The sequence below is a fragment of the Galeopterus variegatus genome, unplaced genomic scaffold, assembly GCF_000696425.1.
Source record: "Galeopterus variegatus unplaced genomic scaffold, G_variegatus-3.0.2 Scaffold356, whole genome shotgun sequence".
Classification (NCBI taxonomy): Eukaryota; Metazoa; Chordata; class Mammalia; order Dermoptera; family Cynocephalidae; genus Galeopterus; species Galeopterus variegatus.
The window spans coordinates 662722-688618 of NW_007726467.1; the positions used below are offsets into that span (position 1 = coordinate 662722).

Sequence of the window (25897 nt, forward strand, 5' to 3'; positions counted from 1 at the left end):
CAGGGGAGGGGGGAGGGGAGGAGTCTGGAATGCTCTCATTTGACAGATGGCCTCCAGCTCAGCCAACTCCTAAAGCAGAGGAGGCACAAAAGCAGAAAACCAAACACTGGGGGTTAATGTGTTTCAGGGGTCTATAACCTTGGCCTTCAGAGCCATATGCTTTAGTGCTTTGGTAGGAGGGTAGACAGTCCACAGCTGGGGCAAAGGCAGCTAGAATGCCCTGTCTGGGCACCTAGGAATCCCCGTCACTGTCTGCCGTAAGCAACTTTCAACTGGTTACACGATATTTTTGGGTGCTAAAGTGTCTAGGTTCAGGCACCAACTGATAACAGCCTGGGGAGAGTACAGACACTAAGGAGAAAATTAATTGTTTCTGTGGAACTCTGAACATCTTAAAGTATGATGATGAACTAAATATACCCCCTATATGCCATGACCAGCGTACAGTCTTGAAGCTCTCATTCCAGTCCAGATCAAACTTAGTGGCTCCACTGACACCCTGTCAGTCAAGGAGGGAGAGATTTGGGGCCCTCCTCTTTGGTGACTCCAACCGAAGGACCTGCCCTGGTTTGATGTAGATATTCCTGGAACCCTCCCAAGCAAACTTGGGCTCTTGGAAGAACTGGGCCACAAGCTGCCCCTTTAGATCCAGAGACTACCTCAGTTTGAACCTACCTTCCTGGACTGCTCTGGGGTCTGTGAGGTCAGCCTAGACTTGGCCACAGTGACCTGGACCTAAGGCCAGATCAAGGTACCAAGGAGCCTCTCAGCTCAGCTTTTTACTAGTGCTGGAGCCAGAGCCAAAGATAGCCTGATGTCTTCATGTGGCAGTGATGCAGTGTCCCCACCTCCCCTGTGTGCTCAGCTCCCAGGGACTGGAGCTTGGGGTGCCAATGTCCTCCCTGCACCCCAGTACTGACCAGACTGCTGGAAGAGCCCATCCACGCTGAGATCCCACAGAAGATCAAAGGCTCCCGAAGAAGTTTCTGGAGGCCATGTCAGCAGCTAGGAGGAGAAAAGACAGGTTAGCTGGGTCATTCCTATGGAGTGATAGTAGCAAACTTCTATTATTCTGTATTAAATAAATCCTCACAAGTCCATGTGGTAAAAGGATATTGTCATTATTGCCATTTAAAAGATTGGAAACCAAGCTCAGAGAGGTCAAGCCACTCCCTCAAGGTCACACAGCTAGTAAGCAGCAAAGCCAGGGTTCAAGCCCAGGTCTGTGTGACTTGAGACTTCCTACTGCCTCCGCCTCCCTGTGAAGGAGGCTCAGTCCTTCTGACCCTCACTCCCAATGGTCACAGCCATGACCTTCTAGAGCAGGAGCTGATGAAGGGGAGAGAAAGAGCTCCCAAGCACTGACCACAGTCAGCTGGGCAATGACAGGGTAGGCCCATCCCTGTCACTCTTGAATTAGTTCCAGGTCAGTGCCTTAACTTACAGTCATCTGAGACCACTGGCTTGGAAAGCCCTCAGTACTGAGCACAGATCCTCAATCAACCTTGGTGTGGGAGGTCACCCACCTGACTCAAGTTCACTGGGATCCTTCTTTGAATGCCCCGGAGTTCAAGGGTCAAAAGCTGGGGACTTGGAACTTGGAGAAAGCATAACCTGGAGATGAGCAGTGGGCTAGCCCCTGCCCAGAAATGCCAGCTGGTCTGGGGACATAACAGCAAGGCCAGGCCTCAGAGGAGGGGGCCCCTGCCCACGGCTGGCCATGCTGTGCATTATACCATTTCTCCCAAGAATGGTGAGAAGAGCCCAGTGTGGTGGGTGCTGTGGACACACCCCCATTCGAGACTGAGGCTCTTGTTCCCCCAGGGGCTGGGCACTGTTGTTGCTGGAGGCCCTCTCTGGGCGTTGACCTTGGAGGGAGTGCCTGGCACAAGGTCGTGCCCCTCTCCAAGTGCAGCCTGCGTGTGATAACTAGCTGATGCTGGGTCCAAGAGCCTGGACCCCTTGCCTCAGCTGGGCCAATTTTAAAGGGTCACCAGGTTCCAGACCTGCTGTGGGACTGCCTGGAGCCTCTACTGCAATCGCCTGGCCCTCAGTTTCTCCCTTTGCTGCGCCTGCCGCTTTCCCTCCCCCACAGCTATGGCTCCCAAGAGCACTCCCCAGGAAAGCTGAAGAGAAAGCACTGGCTCAGACTCTAGAACTCTGCCTTTCTCCTCCTTTCATAACTTGTAACCTTTTCAGAGTTGAATGCTTGACTATTGCCCAACAAGAGTACAAGTCCACTGAGGGCACGTGCTACCTACTTTTGTCTACCCTCCAGTGGGCTCACATGGCAGGTACACGAGAGCCCTGGTGAAGAGCACTGAGGCCAAAGCCTGTTCACCCACTATATACCCCACCTAAGCCCCTGGGAGGGAGGAGGAGGGCAGGCAGCAGGGCTGAGTCCCCATGAAAAGCCCTGGTGAAGAGCACTGAGGCCAAAGCCTGTTCACCCACTATACACCCCACCTAAGCCCCTGGGAGGGAGGAGGAGGGCAGGCAGCAGGGCTGAGTCCCCATGAAAACTCAGGATGTCCTTTCCAAAGAAAGATGAGCAGAGCTGGAGATGTCTGCCCACCTCACCCACTCCCTAGCTCTTGGAACTGACTCCAAGCACACGTGTGACCTCCACAGCCCTGTGACGCAGCTTACCTAGCTGCCTTTAATTGGACCAGGGGACAATTAACCCCGCGTAGGCCAACCAGATTTTCCTTCCTAGGGATTCAGATTTGGGAACAGGGCCTGGCCTTACTTGGCTGTGAAGCCTGGGCAGGAGAGAGAAACAGAGGCCTTTCCTAGGACCCAGCCCTTCCCCATCCCTGGTTCCAGCTCTTCCTGAGAATCTCCTCTGCATCTTTACAGTCCCCCTGGCGGCTTCAGGAGCCCCTGTGGATTTCTATCTCTGGCAATCAGAGTTCTCACTATCCGCCTGAGTTTCTGAAGTACGCTGAGCACACCACCCAGAAGGCTCTCAAAGCCAAGTGCACCCCTTCCACTAATCTGGCTTTAGCCGTGGTGGGGGCTGGGAGCTTCTGTTTCTCCTTCCTGCAGAGCGTGGGCTGGAACCTTTGTGCCAACATCACCCTTTGCAGCTGTGGCCCAGGCCCTAAGCAGCACCAGGGGGACAAGGCAGTTCACAGGACCTGCTCATTTAAGCCCCACATGGGGCCATCAGCCCCAGCACACAGAGGAAGAAACCAAGGCACATAGCTGAGGCCAACACAGTATCAAGCGGCAAAGCTAAAACTCACACCTGAACTGTGTGGCCTCAGGGTGGGTCCCTGACTCCTCTTTCTGGCCCCCTCTCAGACACACCAACAGAGAAGGCACTCCAGCCGAGTCAGGGTCACACAAGGACCCTCTGTGAGCGATGTCTCAGACAGGCTCTTTGTGGCTCCCGATGGCTGACTGTGCGGTGTCACACGCTGTGCGAGCAGCAGATAGAACTGCACTGATGGAGCCAAAGAATAATGGCCGTACTGTTCCCTGTTCCAGTGGGGCCTGGGGGTGGGGCGGCAGGGGCAGAAGCCGCACACAAGGACCCTGGGAGCTCACGGTGTCTCTTTCCACTGGGCCAGGCAGGAGCAACGTGAAAGAAGCGGGAGGGAAGCAGAGCCGGAGGGCTCTTCCTGGAAGGCGGCCAGACTGCTGAAGCTGAGGAGTTCCTTCAGTAATCCACCCTGCGTGGTGGCTCTGATTTACGGCTGGGGTCCAGGCTCCAACTGGCAGGAATGGGGCCAGCTGGAACTTGTGACCAGCCCCTCCCCAGACAGTGCTGGCCCTGGGTGGGGGCCAAGGCTGGGCGGCACCCTCATGCCGTGCATTCAGATCACAGCATTTGGTTCCTGGGCTGTCCTTGCTGGCTAATCTCTGTCTCTCCCAGTGCAAAGTTGTAAGCCCCAGGCAGAATGCATGTTCCCTCAAGGTGAAATGTTCCAGCAGCAACCAGGAGATAAGAAACCGGGTCAGACAGAGCAACTCTGTTCATGGCTTTTCCAGCTGACCTACAACTGCACAGTGGTAGCCAAAGCTCAAACACCCAAGTACCCTTGGGTCTAAATTCAATAGGGTGCCCACACCTCCAGGGGTGCTGCAGGGCTGCAGTTGGCCCTGAGTGGCCTTCCTGCTGCTTATGTGATGAGGGACCTACAACTGTCGAAAAGAGATGAGTTTTGAGATAATGTCAGTACTTGTTAAGCAGCATGGATCAAATCATGGAGAGGTTAGACCATCAGTCCACTGGGAAAGCTCAGATAGGGCTTCTGGCGGCACAGGCAACACCCTGAGAGGCACACGCTCTGCGGGGAGGGGAAGCAGAGGCTCCCAGGCGGTGCCAGCTCTGTGAGACCACAGGCAGGGCCCTGCACCTCCCTGACTTTGGCACCCTCAGCATTACTGCTCCACCAGCTTTCCTCCCACCTAAGATGAGCCTAGCAGCACCCAAGGCAAGAGGTTAAGTGCCCAGCCCCTCCCGCCAGCAGGCCTGCCACCACGCTCCACAATGCTCCCGCCACCTAGTGGCAGGTCTGTGGTCCTCACCTGGAACAGCCACTGCAGCAGGGGCACCGGGCAGTCAGGCATGTGCAGGTAGAGGTTGCTCAGGAGGCCGCTGTGCAGGAAGGAGAGCTGCTGGGCTGGTGGTGCGCTGTGGGGCAGAGGGGCGAGGTGAGGGGGGCTGCCGTGCTGGCAGCCCCTTGGCAAGCCTGTCTCAGTAATGCTGCGGGAGACTGGCGTTTCTCAACTTTACCAGAATGCTGTAGAGCACATCCATAGCACCGTGGACGAATGTGCTTTTAGAGCCTCCGATGTGAGGAACTGTCAGACGGAAAAATGGCCACGCCATCAACAGAGTCATTTGCTTTTCTCAAGTGCTTTCCATGAACATACCTCACAGTGTTTTAAACTCATGACATTGTGCTCTTTCCATTTGGTGGAGGGGGACAACAAGGTGTCTACCAAGGGAATGAAAAGAATCTGTGGCCAGGTGAGGTGAGAACCCAGGAGTCCAGCACCTTAGCCTTGGGCTCCAGGCCGCAAGGGGTGGACAGGATTACTGGCAAGGCTGCGGCCAGCGTCTCAGGGTCTTGTTACACACAGCATTCCTGCCCCGGCTTGTGTTTTCCCAACACAAAAGGGACACCTGAGAAGATGGGGAAATAACAGAAAGGGGCCTGGGGCAGGGAAATTGTGGGAAGGAAAAATCAAACGAGGGTTCCAAAGAGGATTTTCCAGAAACCACGTGAATAGCAAATGTCCCAGAGTCAAGGGGAGTGGCACTGAGACTGGCCACTTGCCTGTGGCCATAACCTGCATGTCCATTCATGTCATCCTGCTGGGCCTCTCCTCCTGACAAGAGCTCTCAGAATCAGACTGCTGGTGTGGAGAGGAGCCCTGCCTCGAGTATATCGTCGCCCTGATAGATCACCTTGACCTACAGGTAAATATTTCATGTGTTGTAGGGCCTCTGGTGGAAGATGCTTCTGAAGTCATTTCATAGGGGCTGGCTGGACTTTGTCACCCTTACTGAACTCGAGGCCATCCCCAGAGAGACTGGGTTTGGGTTAGGATTCTCCTACTCTCCATGCATTTGGTAATTGCTCCTTTGCTTGCTCTCTCCAGATAATGTCCCAAAGATAATTAATATGGATTCCAGGAAACAAAAAAGTAATTTTATGTTTGTTCTTTTTAATGGCCAAATCCATGCAAAAGCCATTTCAGATAGTTTTTAATGTCATGACCCTAGATAGAAATTTGCTCGGTCAGCCCAAGCTCCACCTCCTCCTATTTTAAAAGGACATCATACTTTAATCTGCCAGGAACAGAATGCTCCATAACAAAGATTCTCCTCTGAGCCAAGCTGCTGTCTCCCTGAGTAAGTCCAGGCAATTTACAAATTGTATGTTTTTCTCCTAAGTCATTTAAGTTCAGAGGAGAAAGCAGCTTTGTTCTGTGGTTGTGAAGTATACTGCTCTAAAACAGACCTTTATTTGCACATACAAACACATGTGCACCCCAGGGCTGCTGGCACACTCTGCTCTATTCCACGTGCCCAGTCACACGGATACTTTCATGGACTGACCCCGAGATGAGTGATTCAAGCACACACACAGTACCCTGAGCGCAGACAATACCCCAGCAAACAATGTCTGCTGGACCTTGCAAATTGGCAGGATCCTGCCAGAGGCCATGTGGCAAGGAGGCCAGTGCTCTGGGGACTCTGAAGAGACTTTGGCTCTGGCATTCTGCTGGGAGGGGGCACCTTGCCAGTTTCTCAGTGGGGGAATTGACTGTACAAGCCCCTGTTGGCTCAGATCAACACATTTCCAGTGCTGCTCTGAGGGAGAGACACCTTCGGGTTGCAGCATCTCCTGCTGCTGCGCCAGCCCTGCAGCGCAGTTTCTGACAGAGAAACAATCAGTCTGCCTTCGAGTTCACTGCTGCTGAGTTAGTTTTCATCCATAAGACCAGAAGCAAGACAGCCAGAAAGGGCACAGCCCTGCTCTGCCTTGGGATGAATAGCTTTCAAGGAATTCTGTGTCTCCAGAGAAATGAGATGGAAGGAATCTCCTCTGCAGGCTGGATCATGAGCTGAGTGTGTGTACTCGACATGAGGGGAAACTGTTTTCCTCTGCTAAACCATGAGCCCTTCCATGCTGTTCATGATGGCACAAGGAAATCTCGAGTGTGGGGGCCACAGGGCAGGGAATGGGCCTCAAGTACAGACACTGCCCTGACTCTGGGATAGGAGGAAGAGTCCCCACAGCAGCACCCCAATGGGGAAGCCTGTAGGAAAAGGGCAGGGGATGGAGGAGGTGTGTGCAGTGAAAGATCAAAAAACCTTGGGCTATAGAATCAATTGCTGTCAGATTTACAAAAAACCCATGTCATATCTCCACATCAAGAATGCTGATGCTGGGTCCAAGTGGGTGCCTTTGCCTGTGGCCAAGCCAACGCTGAGGTCAGAAGTTATCCTAAGAATGTCAGAGGACCCTGCAGCCAGAAGGGGTGGGACAGGGCCTCCCTCAGCAGCAGATGCCATGTAGGCCTGGCTGAGCTCGAAGCCCCCAACTGTCAACCCTGAGGATCCCATTGAAGGAAGGTTCCTGCTTGGGTTTCTCAGCCATGTTTGGAAATGAGAGAAGGACAGGGAGCAGCCACAGTCAGAACACTGCTAATCTCCAGCTACGATGGCAATGACAGCAGGCAGGGGTCTGCTTTCACCCTCATCACCCTCTGGAACAAAAGGAAGGAAGGGAGAGAAAATCAGCCTAAAAGGGGGAAAGACACAAAACAAGTAGACAACAAACAGGGGACCAGCCTGGGTCAGCACGTTGGGCTCTAGAGCAGACTCCAACCTTCTCCTTCCAGCTTCTACCTCCTCTATTTTATGGGCAGCAGTCCCAGAGGGCAAAGTCTCTAAATGCCTTGGGAATCCCAAGTGATGGCAAAGGGATAAACACCAAGTGTAGTTATTTATATAGTATCAGCTTCTGGGCTTTTGCCAAGTTATTCAAATGAAAGTTTTAATAAAATGACTAAGCAGGACAAAAACAAGTATTGGTCAAATCTTTCACCAGTGCCCCTCTTCTTTTTCTCTACTTTCTTTGTTAAAAGATAAGCGAGTGCCACCCGGTCAGCAGCCGGGGTCCCAGCAACAGCCCAGCTTGCTGCCTCCACTTGCCCTCTATTCTCAGGGGCAGTTGCGGCCATTTGGACAGCTCAGGCCTATCCACACTCCATAATAGCCAAATTTATTTCATCTGGGCTTCAACCCTGGCATCTTCTCCAGGAAAAGGAGGAGCTCGTGACAAAACAAGAGCTGGGGCTGCACAAGCGCCATTTAAGGTGACGAAGCTGAGACCCACCTCCTACTTTCCCCAGCCTGCTACAGTATTCACGCGAGTACTCAGCCCCTGGAGCTTCCTGCAAGCAGCCCGCATTCACAGAAATAGTGGCAGATACCCCAGAGGAACATGCAAACACCTGGGGGGCCTATGAATAATTCAGGAGGGCCCGCACCTCTACCCTTCTGATGGAGCTGGCTTCTGACACTCAGCTCTCCACTCAGGAGGATCGGGTTTCATTTTGAACTGCTGTCAAGGGAGGAGAGAAAAGTTCAGCTCCTGGAATCAGCTGGTACCAACTTTTGTCATAAAGACATGTGACTTTGGTCCCAGGGAACTGACCCGAGGTCACACATCCAGCCCAGTGATGGGCAAGAGAGGGTCATCTGGGCCACCTCCAGTCACACGGCTGGGGCGGGGAAGGAGCATTCGTGCACATAAATGTGTGTAGGTCCAATTGGGAGGCCACTTTGGCTGAGCCACCAAGTCGCCTGCACTTGCTCTGTGAACTGAGACAAACTGCTTGCTTAGTCTGTGCCGACATTTCCCAGCTTGTTCAGAGGGAAGAAAGGTATTTTCTCCACAGTAGGGGTAAGGAGAAGCGAATCTATTTCAAAAGGTGATTTAAAAAAAAACAGCATTCACTTTTTTCCCCTCTAATGGTAAAAATGATACATGTTCATTGCAGAAAATTTGGAAAATACAGGGTAGTATAAAAAGGAAAATAAAAAACTATTAGCTCACAAAGTGTTAACTTTTTGTATGAACTGACTGCTTCTTAAGAGATCCAGCCACCTTGCCGCCCTCCATGGCCAGGTTTCTGTGAATACACTGGGGTCATTATTGAACGACTAGTACTTCCCACTCTTGTGTCTGGACTTGAACTCCTTGGCACAAACAGGAAATGAAAGATGACCCATGGCTAAATGGTGACCTCCAGGAAGTGGCCCTTATGACCGCCCAGCAGGAGCCCCTGACTGTGTCTCGCAGCAGGCATTCCTCTAGAAAGCCACATGTAGATTCTCAAAGCCACAGCTCTGAGATGCTGGCAAGGCCACCTCCACTGTACCTCATTAGCATATCGGAGGGAAAAGGGTCTGAATTCCTCACTCCGGGGAAGCTGTCCAGCCACCTGGCCTCACTTGGCAGGGCCACTGCGATCCCAGGTCACTGCTCTGCGGGCCGTATCATCTGTCAAACACTTCCTGCCTGCCATGCAGTCTGGGACAGAAAACCTGCTGTCGTGCACACCCCAGGCCAAAGCAGCGCAGGGAGAGGCCTTCCTTTCTCCTCTCTCGTCCACTCGACTCCTGCCCAGCCTGTTCTTTGTCCCTCTCCTTTCTCCAATTCCACTATCCTTCTTTTTCCTTTGTTCTCCTTTTTCCTTTTTCATCATCTCTTCATGAGACACCTTTTCAATAGGGCAATGTGAATCCTTACTATTTTTCATACACGCAGGCCCAATACTCTCGCATCATTGTTTAGGAACATAGTCTAGACTTCCAGAAAATATTTATGTGTAAGAATATTCTCCACCACAAAAGGAAGAAAAAAAAAAAGAATATTCTCCACCACATTGTTTATAACAGAGAAAAGCTGGAAATAATGTATGTGTCCAAAAAAGATGAGAAAAACGGTTAAATATGTTAGGGTATCAGTGCAATGCAGTATTATTTCACCATTAACATGATACAGGGTACTTCAAAAGTTCAAGAAAATACTCATAATATCTTTTAATTCTATTTTTTCGTGAACTTTTTGAAGTACCCTTGCATTACCCAACCACAATGTTTGGACCTTGTTCAGATCCTGATTTGAACAACCTATAAAAAATGCTTATAAGACCACTGAAGTCTGAACACTGACTGATATTAATAAAATTAATAAATTACTGTTTTTTAGGTATAATAATAATGGTTTGAAGTTATGTTTAAAAACAGAATCCTATGTTTTAGAGACACAAACTGAAATATTTACGGGTTAAATTATATGTGTCTGGGATTTGCTTCAAAGCAGTCCTGGTGGGGATTGTTAGCAGGCAGGGGAAACAAGACTGGTTTTGAGTTCGTTGTCACTGAAGCTGAACAATGGTTGCATGACGGTATGTTATACTGTTCTCTCTTCTTTTATATATGCATACAACTTCCCGTGATAAAAGTTTTTAAAGGAAACATCAAAATGTAATCTTTATGTTACAAAATAAGATGGAGTTAGAATTAATGAAATAAATGTAAGAAAGCCCTGAATAGCTGGAATAGACAGCAAGACTCCCCTGTTCAAGTCCTAGCGTGGCTGAAGAGACCACAGAAGCAAGCTACCCTCTGTGCTCCTTACAGGCGGGCAGTGGGCAAGGGTGGCCCCTTCTCTATCCCCTTGGCCTCCGCCCTGCAAGGCAACTGCCACGTGAGCACCCAGCAGGTGGTTGCTACACAAGATCCTGCGGGTTTTTTCTTTCTCTTATTCTTGGATATATTACCTCACAATTGCAAGTGTTGGATATGATTGTGGCGAGTCTTTTAAAAATTACCTTAAAGTCTCCCAGGAACCTGGTGTTGTCTTTTAACACTTGAGTTATATTTATTGAAATGATGACATGCTGTAATCAGTGCATCGATGCTCAGCAAACCAGGTGCACGTCTGCATGAGACGTTGTGGGAAGACTGTCTGTTGGAACATTAACTCCAGATTTCCTGACTTATATGTGATGAAGATATCCAACCCAACATGGAGTTAAACCAATATCAAAAGCAAGTGGGAAAAACAAAAGCATTGCTTTTTGGAAGACAAATGTCGTGTCAACAATACTAGGGAATTTCCTTATTTGTAATCCTTTGGTCTGATACGGATTCATTCATTTTTCTAGTTCCACTATAATAAATAAAGCATTTCTTTTTTCTTTTTTTTTTTTTTAAAGGATCCGAACCCGTGGCCTTGGTGCTATCAGCACCGCACTCTACCGAGTGAGCCACAGGCCGGCCCGTAAATAAAGCATTTCATATGCTGAAATAAACTGTAAAAAAAAAAAAATCCCCTTAAAAAGCAACAGTCAGTGGTTATGTGATAATGATCACGAATTTATTCCCAAAAAGAAAGAGAACAAGGGAGCTGTCCTATTGTTATACACAGTGTACTGTGGCTGGCGACAAACTTTTCAGTGCAGGCATCACACACAGACTGAAGTGTGGTGTCTCCGACAAATAGATGGAAATGACCTTCATACAACCTGGATAGCCCAGAAAGTGGCATCAGTGTTGATGGAGACACAGCCCCAAGGCCACACATGACAAGTCTAACTCAAGTTGTTCCGTGAAACTGGGCATGGGGGCGGAAAAGCAAATATGAACATGGAAATGCACCACCAGATATTTATTATAATGTAGGATTTTTTAAAGTATGTGTATCAAAGTTAGTAAATGAAATATTATAAATAGACATGTGTGATTATGTCCTTAAAAGCTGACATATCCAAACTGGCTCCTGGAATTTCCTCCTTGGAAGTGGCCCTCATCCCTGGGTTTCAGGAGGGAGGGGACCTGGCCAGGCTGTGTTGCCCGATTCCACCTACCCTGCACGCACTTACCTGAGGAAGAGCCCTTCCAGGTGGCTGTGTGGCTTGAGGTGTGAACAGTCCAGGATGCATGGCAGGGGGTGATGCCTGAGCAGAAACACAGTCTCGCCTGGATGTACTGGCGGGATGTCCTGCATTGACATGGAGAACCTCTCCACCAGCATCCTGGCAAAGCAAAGGCAGGAAAGCCGGGCGTCAGCAGGTGCACCTGGATCTGCTGCATGGAGGGAGGAAGACCTGGGAAGGTCAGGTGGGAGCAGGTGCTCCCTGCACTGTGGTCCCGCTGCAGACCAGGGGGGACAGTGCCACCTGCTGATGGAGGAAGAGCTCATCAGATGCAGACTAAGGAGCCCTTTGCTCTCCCACTCCGTGGATATGCAACAATCCCTCCCTCTGGGCTCTAGTCCAGGGCCCTGATCTGAGCCCCAGCTCCACACACTGGCTCTGTTCAGGTCAAACTTTCACTGTGTATCTATGATGCCAGGTGCTGAAGGATGAGTCAGGCATGGGCCGCCCAGGAAAAGTGTAAACAAATCACTGCAATATCCTCTGGCAAGTGGACAGAGGGGCCTACATGGTGCTGCCAGGAGTGGAGGAGAGAAATGCTGGGTGCAGCCAGGGTCAGGGCCGGTGTCCTAGAAGGGGCGAGGATGTGCAGGCTGAGGGGGCAGCGCAGGCATGGGTAGAAGCACGAGGCAGCAGGCAGGTCTCAATGCCAGATGAAGGCGCATGGACTCTTCCTCAGGGCCAGCAGTCCTCAAGCTCCAGTGGTCATGAAGACAACCCAGGGAGCCTGCTGAAATGCAGATCCCTAGGCCCTGCCCTGCCCCAGAGGGAAGGAACAGGAAGAAGAAGAGGGGATGTTTCAATTCCATCAGGGAGGAGTAAAAACTGTCAGAACTTTATGACCCACTGGAATGGGGATGGGGAAAAGGGAGGTAGATAAGACACGATGAGGGACTGGCATGGACACTTGACCCAGCATGTCGGTGGGTGAACATAGCAAGTGGAAGAACAGGATGTGTGTGTGTGTACCTATATACATGAACGCACACAGACATACTGAGACACGCGTCACACAAACCCCCCTACCACGATACACCAAACTATGATCTAGAGTCATTTCCTAGGGAACGGAATTAGGGGGAAGGAGACATTTCCTGTTTATTTCATGTTACTGTGCTCTGCTTGATTTTGTAGCAGTATAACACACATTTAACAATAACAAAATAAAACAAGTTCCAGATACTGCCTCCCCTCATCTGACCAGAAGACAGACCATACACAGCTTCATAGCCAGGCCCATGGTCTGAGACAGCAAACCCAGGGGAGGAACAGCCCGTAGCTCCCGTTAGGATCTGGGACATGTGCAGTGGGCACTGGCAGTGAAGTGGTGCAATCTTGGGCCCCACCAGCCAGCCACAAGGACTCTTTCTCACTTTTTAGCCAAATGACCCAAGGTAAGGCCCCAACTGGCATCACAGGGCTGTCCTGGGGATGAAATGTCACAAAGAATGGGAGCGACATTGGAAAACTGGGAAGATTCTAATCCTGTAGGCTTTTGGAAAGTCTCAGCAAACCACCACACAAATGGTAAAATAATTTTCTTTTTTGTTCACATTTCTGCTGTTAGAGTTTTGTGAGTATCTACTGCTTCTTATGTTGTTTTTGCAGTTAGAAAAAATGTACAAATTATTCAAAGTCTGTAAGAACTAGGCTCATCTATAATGGGACCTAGCCCTGTTGTTCAAAGGGACTTCTGTGATAGTAACTATAATGTATGTGCATTATTAAGAGTTCTGAGATGACTCTTACACATCTAATTGAGGATTTCCTGTTCAGCCTAGAACTGAGGATAAAGAATGATGTTGTGGTTTAAATATATCTGCCGCTCCCCCCACCCCAGCACACACATGAGGTCTTTCAACTTTAAGAAATAGAGAATTTAGGATGCTGTCTATTGAAGACGCAAGCTAATTCTTAGAGCATGAGCAGATACTCTGCTCAGGATAATCCAGGGTCCTTTCGACAACGGGCAGTTGTGGCAACTGTATGATGCCTTGTCTGGCAGATGGTGACTAGCCCCACCCTCAGCCTCCCTGCTTCCATACTTGCACCCCCAGCCCTTGCCCCCACTGCTTCCCCCGGCCCCATTCATGGATGGCAGAGGCTGGTGGCTTTGTACATCAGTAATTTTTTTCAAAGCAGCAAGTTGAACAGTCCTATCAAAATGATCCCACATCAAAACAACCACCTCAAAGTGGCTGTCGTCAAAGAGGCATTCTAAAAGCACAACTGGAAGACGTCATGCACCCAGAAAACTCTCAGTGATTTCAAAGCCAGGAGTACCTTCTGCCTTAAGCTGGTGCCACTGATGACTCCCTTTCTGTGAGGAATTTCAAAACCTCCAAGCCTAACTTCTGGAATCCTGGATGTCTCAGCAGAAAGGTAGAGCTAGAGGTAGTATTCTTGCTGCAGAGATTTTAAAAAGGGCCTAAAAGGTTTAATTCCAATGCTAGCTATTCAGTGAGTGGAAACTCTGGAAACCCAGACCACAAGCCTCACTCAGAAAGAAAACTGCCTCCATCACGTGGAACACCACCACAGCATTCCGGGTGAGGGAGGACTTTGGCCCCAAATACACTGATTCAATTCAGTCTTCTTGCTATACCACATCCATCCAAACGCTTCCTGAGATGGACAGGAACCAGCACCTGCCCAGCACGTGGGTGGGTGAGGGAGGACTTTGGCCCCAAATACACTGATTCAATTCAGTCTTCTTGCTCTACCACATCCATCCAAACGCTTCCTGAGATGGACAGGAACCAGCACCTGCCCAGCACGTGGGAATCAGCATGCAACTTCACAGCAACCTTCCGTGGATCTCTGGGCAGTGTGCGTGAAACTCCCTCTGTCTATCTGGGATGGCTGTTCAAATCTTAGCACATTCCCAGATTTCATAGCAATCAGGGAGTGGGTGTCCTCAGTCTGCAGGCCCACTCTTGCTCATTGCCTATTTCTGTATACAAGGCTTTACTGTGACACAGCCAGGCACATCCACTGACCTACTGTCTGCAGGAGCTCTTAACCTGCAGCAGTACAGCTGAGTAGTGGTGACCCTCAAGCCTAAAAGATTTACCACCTATGTACAAACTTTACAAAAAAAGTTTACTGATCCCTGATCTAGTCAAAAGATGATTAACAGCAAAATCTGAGAAAAAGGCAAATGGCCAGCCAAGGTGTTGCTCATAATCATCTCTGAGCAACCACAACAGTGTAAATCATTTGGGGATCCTAAAAGCAGGGGCCCCTGAGGAAGTCTGTATGTTGTCACTCAACAATCCCTTAGGAAGTGAATACAGAACGCTAACTTAGGACGTGCATCAAAGCTTCAGCAAGCACTGCTAAATCATATAACTCAGGCCTACAGAATGAGCCAAGCCTGGATAGCAGCCCAGCCAGGACGTGTCGATGGACCCACCGCCAGCCATATGGCTCCTCTCCTACAGCCCACCGTCCCCTCTTGGGCACATGGTTCCTGAAGATCCCCTCCGTCCCCCAACATCAGTTCCCCCCTGTCCTGGGTCATTCCTATTAGCATACAAACATGCTGTTCCTTCCTCCATAAGAGAAAGAGGAAGAGAAACAGAGAGAGAAAGACAAGCAGAAAGACAGAAAGGAAGAAACCAACCAACCTATCCGGACCCCACGTCTCTCTTCAGCTGCTGCCCGTCTTCTCTTTTGTCCTCTCCTCCTCTTCTCCCATGAACCTATTCAGTCAGATTCGTCCCCAGCAGCCTGTGAGAGCTGCCCTTGTCAAGGTCATCGTGAGCCCCGAGTTGCCAGTGGTCCCCGTGCTTGGCCCCCAGCACTCCGGCAACTGCTTCTCCTCTGACCTGCTCGGTCTCCTTTGCTGCTTCCTCCCCGTGGCCCCCACGTGCGGTGAGCCCCGAGTTGCCAGTGGTCCCCGTGCTTGGCCCCCAGCACTCCGGCAGCTGCTTCTCCTCTGACCTGCTCGGTCTCCTTTGCTGCTTCCTCCCCGTGGCCCCCACGTGCGTGGGCCCTGTGCCCTAAGCCCCTGCTTTTCTTCTCTATTTGCTGCAAGGGCGATCTTGCCCAGTTTTGTGGCTTTAAATATCATCTACACACAGTGACTCCCTGGCTTGCCTCTCTAGGTGTCTGAGCTGCCTACCTGATCTCACTCCTAGGATTCCCTAAATGAACTCTTGATCCTGCATCACTAGGTCTTCCCCAATTTAAGACAACTCCAACCTTCCAGTTGCTCAGGACCAAACCCCTGCGATCCCCTTTGATTCCTCTCTTTCTCTCATACCCTCCATCCAGTTTATCACCAAATCCTGTTAGCTCCACCCTGAAAACATACCCAGAACTTGCCTGCTTCTCACCGCCTGCCCCCACCCCCAAGCATGGTTGTTTCTCCTGGATTACTGCTGTGGCATCCTCTGCCCCCTTGTCCCCCTCTTCTGCCCTTGCCCCCCATGCCTCACTAGTCTATTGTCAACACAGGAGCCAGAGGATCCTGTTCAATGAGCAGTGGCCAGCTAGCTCCGAGGAAAAGCTCTGGCACCCACCCTTAGCCTCCCTGAACTTCTGCCCCTCTACTCGCCCCCTCCTTGCCACTTCCCAACAGCAGGCATGCTCCCACTGCAGGGCCCCCCTGGAGTTGGCTCTCACCTCCTTCAGGCTCTGCTCAAAAGTCGCCTGCTCACGGAGGCCTTCCCTGACCCCTCATCCAAAATCTCGCACCCTCCCACAACTCCTCATGCCTCCTCCCCCAATTTTAGCCTTCCTCGTGAGCATGTTATATAGCTTCATTTATCTTGTTTGCTGTTTGTCTCCCTGACCTGAAAGCCAGCCATGTGGGGGCAGAAGCTGTTGGTTTTGTGCCTGCTATATCCTCAGAGGCTGTAACAAAGCCTGGCATTTACTTCGCACTCAGTAAACATTTCTTGGATGGATGGAATGATGGACCGATGGACAGATGAATAGATGGATGAGTGGTATTATAGACCAAATGCTTGTGTCCCCCCAAAATTCATATGTTGAAATCCCAATCCCCAAGGTGATGGTATTAGGAGGTGGGGCCTTCAGAGGCGTTTAGATCATGAGGGTGGAGCCTCGTGAATGCAATTAGGGCCCTTATTATTTTTTTTTTTTAGAAGATGACCGGTAAGGGGATCTTAACCCTTGACTTGGTGTTGTCAGCACCACGCTCAGCCAGTGAGCAAACCGGCCATCCCTATGTGGGATCCGAACCCGGGGCCTTGGTGTTATCAGCACCGCACTCTACCGAGTGAGCCACGGGCCGGCCCACAATTAGGGCCCCTATAAAAGAGGTCCCCGAGAGCTCCCTTGCCTCTTTCCACCACGTGAGGACATACAAGAAGACGGCAGTTTGCAACCCCGGCCCTCACCGGAACCCAACCATACTGGCACCCTGATCTCAAACTTCCAGCCTCCAGAACTGTGAGAAATAGATTTCTGTTGTTTATATGCCACCAAGTCTATGGTACTTTGTTATAGCAGCCAAAACAGACTAAGACAGATGGAAAACAGTGTACCCTGAAGATGGGTTTAATTGTGGTCCCTGGGTGTCTCTGAGACCCTGTCGTACAGATGAATCCAGCCCTCCCTCTAGCCAACGAACCAATTAAGTCAGGGCCAGCATAGCTCCCACCCAGGTGACAGCACCGATAGAGCCACCTTCTTTCTCCAAACAGGGAAAGATGAAAAATGTCACATGGCTGTAATCACCCCTTGAAAAGCAGTTTTCATTTAGGCTGTGGTTTTGTGTATTTTCCCAAGAGATCTGATTCTATAAATTGGGCAGATAATTGGGGCAGGGCAGGCTGGGTCTTATGATCTCTGGGTCTTCAAAGACCCAGACTAGATCCTGGTGCACAGTAGGTGATTGGATATTTCTCAAGTCAATGACTGAAATGTGGCTTTAAGAGAAGGAGGCAGCTTTAGAACTCATAAGTGGTACGCAAATTGCTGGTTGAAACTGTCCAAAACCCGACAGCAGGTTGGCACTGAAATCTTTCCCCTTCAGAAAAGACTGGGCCCTTGCCCCCTCACCTGTGCTCGGGTGTGAGTGGCACTTCATCTTCATCAAGACCCAAGGAGTTGAGACCAGGACAGTCCTGCAGAAGTAGCTTCTCTCGCTCCTGCTCCAGGGCCTGCTCCCTGTGGGGAGACAAGAGCCAAAGCCAGGGGTCAGTGCTGTTCCTGGCCATCCAGCTCTGTCCCCGGGCTTCAAAGATCCCCACGAACAAGCAAGTCCTAGGAACTGGGAGGCAGCATCACTCTGGCCTCCCTGCACAAAGGCTCTCAAATTTAGATGGTAGGGGGCCTGCATTGCATTGATTGCACTGTCTCCAAATGATGACAGTGGAGAAGGCTGGCCTGAAGGATGACTTTCACCACACAACTTGAAACGTGTCTTTATTTGTGTGCCTTATTTCGGCATTTGCTCATTTATTAACACACTGAAGCCTAGGCCTTCTATTCCTGCCGGAGCCCGGCCACATGACCAGGAGAGGACCCTGGTTCCTCAGCGTCTCTGATGCGCCACCTTACCCTGCAGCTCCTGCTCATCCTCCTACTCGCCCATGGCGGCCTAGAGCCTCCCTTTTCTCTGGCCTGCTCCAGCGTCTCACTTCCTTTTTCAGATGGCCCCCTGTGAGCCCACCATGATTTTGCTGAAGCCCTGACCCCTCGCCTCCTCCTGCCCTAACCAGGCTGCTGAGGGAACCCTGGGAGCCTCCCCAACCCCCGAAAGGCCCCTCCAGGTAATCACCCTGGCTGTGCCCACAGGTCCTCAGTTCTCAAATATTTTATCTCCAGCCCAGGCCCCTGTCTCGAGCTCAGATCCTCCTGGCCAGCCACTAACTGGATGATTCCCAGCTGTGACCAGACCCCTCTGATGCCACGTGTCCACCACAGGCCCCAGTGTCCCAGCCACCCAGGCCATCAGCCCCATCAAGAGCCCCATCAGCTCCTCCCAGAGGCCTCCTAGGTATGAACCTTGACTCAGGCCCCACCTCAGCCCCTCATCACTGTTCCTCTCTCCCCCTTCCCATCCATTCTCCAAAGGTACTCTGAGAGACCTTCCTTAAACATGTAGGAAAACATTTCTGCTTGCTTAACATTCTCCCATGATCTGACCTCCTGTTCACGAGGCCCCTTGTGATCCAGTCCCCATGCACATCTCAGCTGCATCTCCTGCTATGCCCTTCCTACCCCTCAGCACCAAGCCAGGACAGCATGGTCTGCCCTACCTGCCTTTACACATGTGCTCACCCCCCACCTTCCCCCCCCAAATTTCTTATCCTGCAAGGTTCAAGGATAAGGATACCTCTGGGGAGCCTTTTCTGACCTCCAGGTTAATTTTGGTGCCACTATTCCGGACCCCTCTGTAGTAACTTTGGATCATAGGAAATACTAGAATCATTATGTTAAATTTCCAGGTGAGCAGGGACTGCACCATCAGCTCCATTACCCAGTACCTGGACTCAGTGTGATATGGACTGAATGTTTGTGTTGCTCCAAAATATTCATAAATTGAAGCGTTAACCCTAAGTGTAGCTGTATTTGGAGTAAGGAATTAATTAAGGGTAGAGCCCTGACTTAACAGTGGCCTTTCATAAGAAAAGACACCAGAGAGCTTGCTGTCTCGGCCATGTGAGGAACCAGCAAGAAGGTGGCCAACTATAAGCCAGAGAAAGGTATAAGCCAGAAAAAGGGCGTCACCAAGAACCCAATCAGCCATAGCCTTGATCTGGGACTTCCAGCCTCCAGAACTGCTAGAAAAAAATGTCTGTTGTTTAAGCTACACAGTGTGTGGTATTTTGTTATGGCAGCCTGAGCTATAAGCCAGAGAAAGGGCGTCACCAAGAACCCAATCAGCCATAGCCTTGATCTGGGACTTCCAGCCTCCAGAACTGTTAGAAAAAAATGTCTGTTGTTTAAGCTACACAGTGTGTGGTATTTTGTTATGGCAGCCTGAGCGGACAAAGAGCAGGAACCTCCCCATGCCAGGCACACTGATGACCAGGCACAACGGTTCCCCACAATCTTTCATTTTACTGACAACATTTTCAAGCATTTTCTAAACTTACAGCACCGTGTTGGGTACTGCGGCAACATAGAGACATAGTCTCTTCCCTAACTGACAATCCACTTGGAAGAAAATATACTCAGGGGAAGGAGTTAAACAACAAAAGTCCTGGGATATTAAGAGCCAGAGGAGCTGTATGGGGGAGGGAGATGAGATGCCTCTGGGGAGGGCCAGGGGGCCAGAGACAACAGACAAGAACAGAGCAAACAATAATTTGCCCCATAGGTTTGTGTAACTCCCTTCTGTGGGCAAGAACACAGGCAGGGAACTCTGGGAAAGTAGAGCCGAGTGAGCATCAGTCCTCCCAGCAGGAGAAGCGAGGTGAGAACCCAACTGTTTCAACAGCAGCATGCCCCTATCTACACTTAACTTCTGCAAATGTGTTGTACACGTACTAAGCTGAAATGACAAAACAAAACAACAGAGCAGAGAGGACAAAGAACACAGGCAGTGTGAGCAATCTGCTCACATGCCATCAAAGAGCATGCCCTGGTGAAGACAACCCCGCACACGGGCAGGCTGTTTGCCAACCTTCTCGCAGAGTGAACAGCCTCCTGTGTGCAGCAGGAGTCTGGTATATTCACCCAAAATGGCCCCTGATGCAAGCCAACCACTCCACTAGGCATTCAACTGAAGAGAACACCATCTGCACCTCCCTAGGCATTTCCAATTCTAATTGGATGCGATTTTTGCCTTCAGTGCAGCCTTTAGAAACTGCTGAGGGTAGAAAGGGACAAAGCTAGTTAGAAGGTAGCTGAAAAACTAACTCCTACATGAGCTATGATGCTACTGTAACAGCAAGGAGAAGGCAGGTGTGAAAGATACACAGCAGGGGCCCAGAGCTTCATGCCTTGGAGACGCCACCGTAGGGCCTGGCTACGGTTCCACATGCTCGTTATTCATCAGAGCATGCAGAACACGCTATGTCTGAGTGGGAAGGCTGCTTGATTCTGACATGAATTTGCTGTGAATCCTGAAACTGGTGCCAACCCCACAGATATGAACACCCCGGGAGGATCCTTTCCTGTACTCACCTCTTCTCCTGCAGTAAGTAATCTAAGTTGTTGACGTAACTTTCTGAGCCCCTGGAGGTGAGCTGGAGAAATAGGACATGGGAATGTGGAACAAAAAGAAAGACAGAGGGAAAAAAGAAAAAAATTTAATCTAAATTCATTCATTCATTCATTCATTCATTCATTCATTCATTCATTCATTTGGTGCTGGCCAGTACTAGGATCCAAACTATGACCTTGGTGTTGTAAGGCTACGCTCTACCTTTATTTATTCTGTTTACTTTTCTGAATAGGTAATACATCCACATGATTAAAAAATCAAAAAGTATAAAAGCGTACAGAAAAACGCCTCCCCCTCACCTCCATCCCCGGCCACCAAGTTCCCTCCCCACAGGTGACCACAGGGTGGGCAGTCCCTGTGTATTTCAGAGGTATGTGATACACAGACAAGCAAACCACAATATACTGTGGATTCCCCCCACAACACAAACAGTATATTACTATACGCCCTGTCCTGCACTTTGCTCTTTTCAATTAACAGTATATCTTGAGGATCATTCCACATCAATGCCAAAGAGATTCTTTCTTTCTTTCATATTTTCAGGGAATTCTGATATATGACTAGAACACAATTTATTTTATTAGTTCCCTAGTGGTGGACATTTAGGTTATTGACAATCTTAGGCTACTACAAATAATTGAAGCCCTATTCTTAGAATAAATTTTCTGGATCTATTATGGGCTCTTCAATGTCCCCACAGTCTACCTCACAATAGTCATTTGTTCCCAATTTGAAGTTCATCACTGCAGTTCCATTTAGGAATCCTGATCCACTGGACCAAAGTCAGCCCGAGTCTTTGGGCCTGACCAAGATCAGATCCTGGCACTGAGGTCCTTCCTTGCTCTAGGGCCATAATCCCAACCTTAGTCATGAAAGCTTTGAGGGCCCCATGCAGAACTGTTGTCAAATTTTGTGTCACCACCAAGCCATCTGTTAGCAGGAGTTAGGAGTGGGAAAAATGGAAGAGGTGCAGCCGGCCCTGAGGGCCCATGTGCCCAGCCATGAGGGCCTGAGACCTGAGGAGAGGCCGGGGATATGAGGCTGAGGAAGGATGGTCAAGTTGAAGTGGCTGAAGAGGGCAGGTGGGCATGGCTGAGGAGGCGGCAGCCAAAAAGGGGTGGCCTATAGATGACTAAGAAGGGGTAGCCAAAGAGGGGTGGCCAAGGTGAGGAGGCCAAGGGGTGGTCACTGGCTTACCGAGGTGCTGGCATCCACCTCTGGGGCCGTGGCCTGCAGGGTCGGGCCTGCCATGTTCCAGAACAGCTCCTCGAGTGAGTCCAGGCTCTCATTGGGGTCTGAGTCCAGGGGCTCCTGCTCCAACTCCTTGGGTGGCCACTGAGCTGGTCTCATCAGGCCCTGGGGGCCCACCTCACCCACACACCTCTGGGCTGTGGCCTCCTGGCCAACCTGCAGTACCCCTGGGATCAGGAACTCTACAGGCGGTGGGCTCCAGTTGGTGGGGAACACGTCTCTGGCTGCCTGCATCTTGGGTTTCTTCCGCAATTTGGGAGTTGGAGCTGAGGTAGGGCTGCAGAGCCGCCGGGCGGGCCGGGGGAGCCCCTGTTGCAGGGGATCGTTGAAGAAGCTGAGTTTCAGCTTGGGCAAGAGGATGGGCACAGTGGTGGCTGACTGGACCCCTGTGGATGAGACAGAGGACTTGGTGCCCACACCTACCTGCATCCTAGACACGGAGCTACACTAGGTAAGGAGAACAGCAACTGGGTCAGAGGCAAGCTGGGATTGCTGTGGGCAGGATGCAAGCAAAATCCCTCCACCCTTGGCTTTTCCATTCCCTTTTGGTCCCAAACCTCAGCAGGGCTCCACCTGCACAGGTAGGGGATGCCTACCTTCACTCTGAGCAAGGGTGAGCACAGTCTTCTGGGGCCCGGCCATCTGCAAACCATGGGATGCTCTGTCCTGGAAGGAATTACCTGTGAGATGAGGTGGACCTCCAAAAGAAAGCTAAAGGCTCTGAACCCCTATGTTTCCCAGAGAGCAGAACCTGGGCCTGCTAGTGCTCAGGAGGAATTCATTCTCCAGGTCCACCCCACAAAATGGGCATCATGGAGGGCCAGCCCATGGCTCACTTGGGAGAGTGTGGTGCTGATAACACCAAGGCCAAGGGTTCGGATCCCTATACAGGGATGGCTGGTTAGCTCACTTATGAGAGTGTGGTGCTAACAACCCCAAATTAAGGGTTAAGATCCCCTTACTGGTCATCTTAAAAAAAAAAAAAAAGGGGCATCGTGGTACCACCAACATCAAGTTGCTGAGGTGAAGGGGGCACTTTCTGACTTTTCATTTCAAGGATGTGATGGGCAAGCATAAGGACAGCAACTTTTTTTTTTTTTTCCTTTTTGTCTTTTTTCGTGACTGGTAACGGGATCACAACCCTCGGTGTCACGCCCGCACTGCGCTCAACCAGTGAGTGGACCGGTCTCTACATGGGATCCGAACCCTGCCGCGCTCCCAAGCGCCGCACTCTACCGAATGCGCCACTGGGCCGGCCCACGACAGCAACTTTTTCAAAAATCTGTGTTGTTTGAAACCTGTGTTCTGAGATGACGTCCCATACATCTTGCTTGCTTAGTGTCACCCTGTAAGGCTGTTGACTCGCCAGGGGCAGGGCAGGGCTGTCAGGTTCCTGCCATTTCCCAAGCACCAGCACAGATCTGGCACATGGTAGAAATCCATGCATTTCTGTTGAATGAATGAGTGATTTAAAGAGACCCCAGGGCTGGCCCAACAAGCCTCCTCTAATGTAAGGAGCTGCCCATCCCCAGCCAAGATGGAGCAGGCCATGTACACAGACACTGCCCATCAGATCGGCCCAGGCTCCGCAACACGGAAGAAAGGTTAATAACTAATGGAAGGCTAAAAATCTAATGATCAAAGGAAATGAAGGTTACAAAAACCAAACACTGAATCAACAAATGTTCAAACTTGACCACAGTGAAAGAAATTTAAATCAATATGACTATGATGTATTATTCAATAATAATTAAATAATAAAAAAATTAAAAATTTATGACAACGAATGTTGACATGGCTCTGAGGAAAGGCAATGCAGCTAGCATTTAAAATGGCTTGGTTTATTTTTTTTTTTTTTTTTTTTTTTTTTACAATCTATCCATCTTAGTCCATTTTGTGCTGCTATAACAGAATGCCTGAGATTGGGTAATTTGTAATAAACAGAAACTTATTTAGCTCATGGTTCTGGAGGCTGGGAAGTCCAAGATTGAGGGACTGCATCTGCTGAGGGCCTTCTTGCTGCATCAACCCATGGAGGAAGGCAAAAGGGCAAGAGAACATGCATGAGAGAGAAAGAGAGGGAGAATGAAAGAGTGAGAAGGTGACTATAGATAATAACAATGTATAGGATTCTTGAAAATTGCTAAAAGAGTAGATTTTAAGTGTTATCACCAGAAAAAAATGTTATGTATGTGAAGTAATGCATATGTTAATTAGTTGAATTTAGCCATTTCACAATGTATACATATTTTTAAGCAACATGTTGTACATGGTAAACATACATGATTTTCATCAATTTAAAATTAATTTATTTCAAAAGAAGCTATAGCAATTATAAATATATATGCACCTAAAAACAGAGCCCCAAAATATATAAAGCAAATTGACAGAAATGGAGAAACAGTTCTAAAATAACAGTAGACACTTTAACACCCTACTTTCAATAAGGAAACAACCACACAGAAGATCAAAAGAGAAGAAAGGACATGAACAACAGTATAAACCAACTAGAAAATCTCACAGAATGAGGAGGAAAAGGCAAAATAAATCAAGATAAGAAAAGAGGAGAAAAAGGGAGATCTAGAGGGCCAGTCTAGGAGTTACAATCTATGCATAATAGGAATATCTGAAACAGAGGACAAAGCAAATGGAGCTGAAACAGTAATTAATTAGCTAATTGAAGAAAATTTTCTGGAGTTGAAGAACGAATTAGATCTACAAATGGAAAAAGAGCACCGGCTACCTTTAAAGTTTGATGAAAAGAAAGCAACACCGAGACATAGTCTGGTGATGTTTTTAAATTTCAAGGATAAAGAAAAAAAACTAAAGTATCCAGACAGAGGGCCGGCCCGGTGGTGCACTCGGTAGAGTGCGGCGCTTGGGAGTGTGGTGGTGCTCCCGCCGAGGGTTTGGATCCCATATAGAGACTGGTCCGCTCACTGGTTGAGCACGGTGCGGGCGCGACACCGAGGGTTGCGATCCCGTTACTGGTCACGGTGCGGGCGCGACACCGAGGGTTGCGATCCCGTTACTGGTCACGGTGCGGGCGCGACACCGAGGGTTGCGATCCCGTTACTGGTCACGGTGCGGGCGCGACACCGAGGGTTGCGATCCCGTTACTGGTCACGGTGCGGGCGCGACACCGAGGGTTGCGATCCCGTTACTGGTCACGGTGCGGGCGCGACACCGAGGGTTGCGATCCCGTTACTGGTCACGGTGCGGGCGCGACACCGAGGGTTGCGATCCCGTTGCCGGTCACGAAAAAAGACAAAAAGGAAAAAAAAAAAGTATCCAGACAGAGAAAGCAAGTTACTGATAAAGGGGCAAAAGTCAGGCTGACCTCAAATTTTCTCTTGCAGTTCTAAATGCCAGAAGACAATGGAACAATATCTACAGAGTTTTAAGGGAAAATAATTTTGAACCAAGAATTATATACCCTGCCAAGTTATCACTTCTGTACAAAGGTAACCTGAAGACATTCTCAAATATGCAGGGGTTAAGAAAGTATGTCAACCAAGAATGTTCCCTGAGAAACTTGCTGAATGATATACCGCAGCAAACAGAGAACATAAACTAAAGTAACTCAAGAGTAAGGAGGCAAATTGTATGAAAGAATTAATGGTAAGCATTAGAACTAGTTAAGGCTTATTAAGTTTATATTGTTATATACATGATAATAAAAATAAATACAAAAATAGGTTTGTAAGCTAAGTCTAAAATTTCAGTTTATATAATTTTAAACTGTGAAAGGGCATGCCAAATGTTCAGCATAGCTGGCAAATAAGTACTATTTTATTTTTTGCATGTAGTATTGTGGATAAAAATATGCATATTTTAAAACTAAACATAAGGGGCCGGCCTGGTGGCGCACTGCCATGGTGCGCCGCTTGAGAAGTGCGGCGGCACTCCCGCCAAGGGTTCGGATCTCACATGCAGACCGGTTCCCGCTCACTGGCTGGGCGAGGCGCGGGAGCAACACCGAGGTGCGGGAGCAACACCGAGGCGCGGGAGCAACACCGAGGG

At 49.7% G+C, this 25897-nt stretch overlaps 1 protein-coding gene across 2 annotated transcripts in view; it reads right to left on the reverse strand.

Annotated features, from left to right (window-relative positions):
* The window catches only part of FAM178B (family with sequence similarity 178, member B), a 118019-nt gene that overhangs the window by 78670 nt on the left and 13452 nt on the right, over nt 1-25897 (reverse strand). Inside the window, exons 2-8 of one of the 2 annotated variants that reach the window (XM_008567922.1) lie at nt 22471-22540; nt 21821-22260; nt 20584-20645; nt 17509-17616; nt 11422-11574; nt 4537-4642; nt 921-1005 (exon numbers count right to left, since the gene is read on the reverse strand). In XM_008567922.1, the coding sequence (XP_008566144.1) occupies nt 921-1005; nt 4537-4642; nt 11422-11574; nt 17509-17616; nt 20584-20645; nt 21821-22260; nt 22471-22516 (1000 nt within the window). In that variant the 5' untranslated portion in view covers nt 22517-22540. Of the gene's footprint in view, nt 1-920; nt 1006-4536; nt 4643-11421; nt 11575-17508; nt 17617-20583; nt 20646-21820; nt 22261-22470; nt 22541-25897 lie in introns of those variants that run through there. The other variant, XM_008567921.1, reaches the window with a different exon arrangement.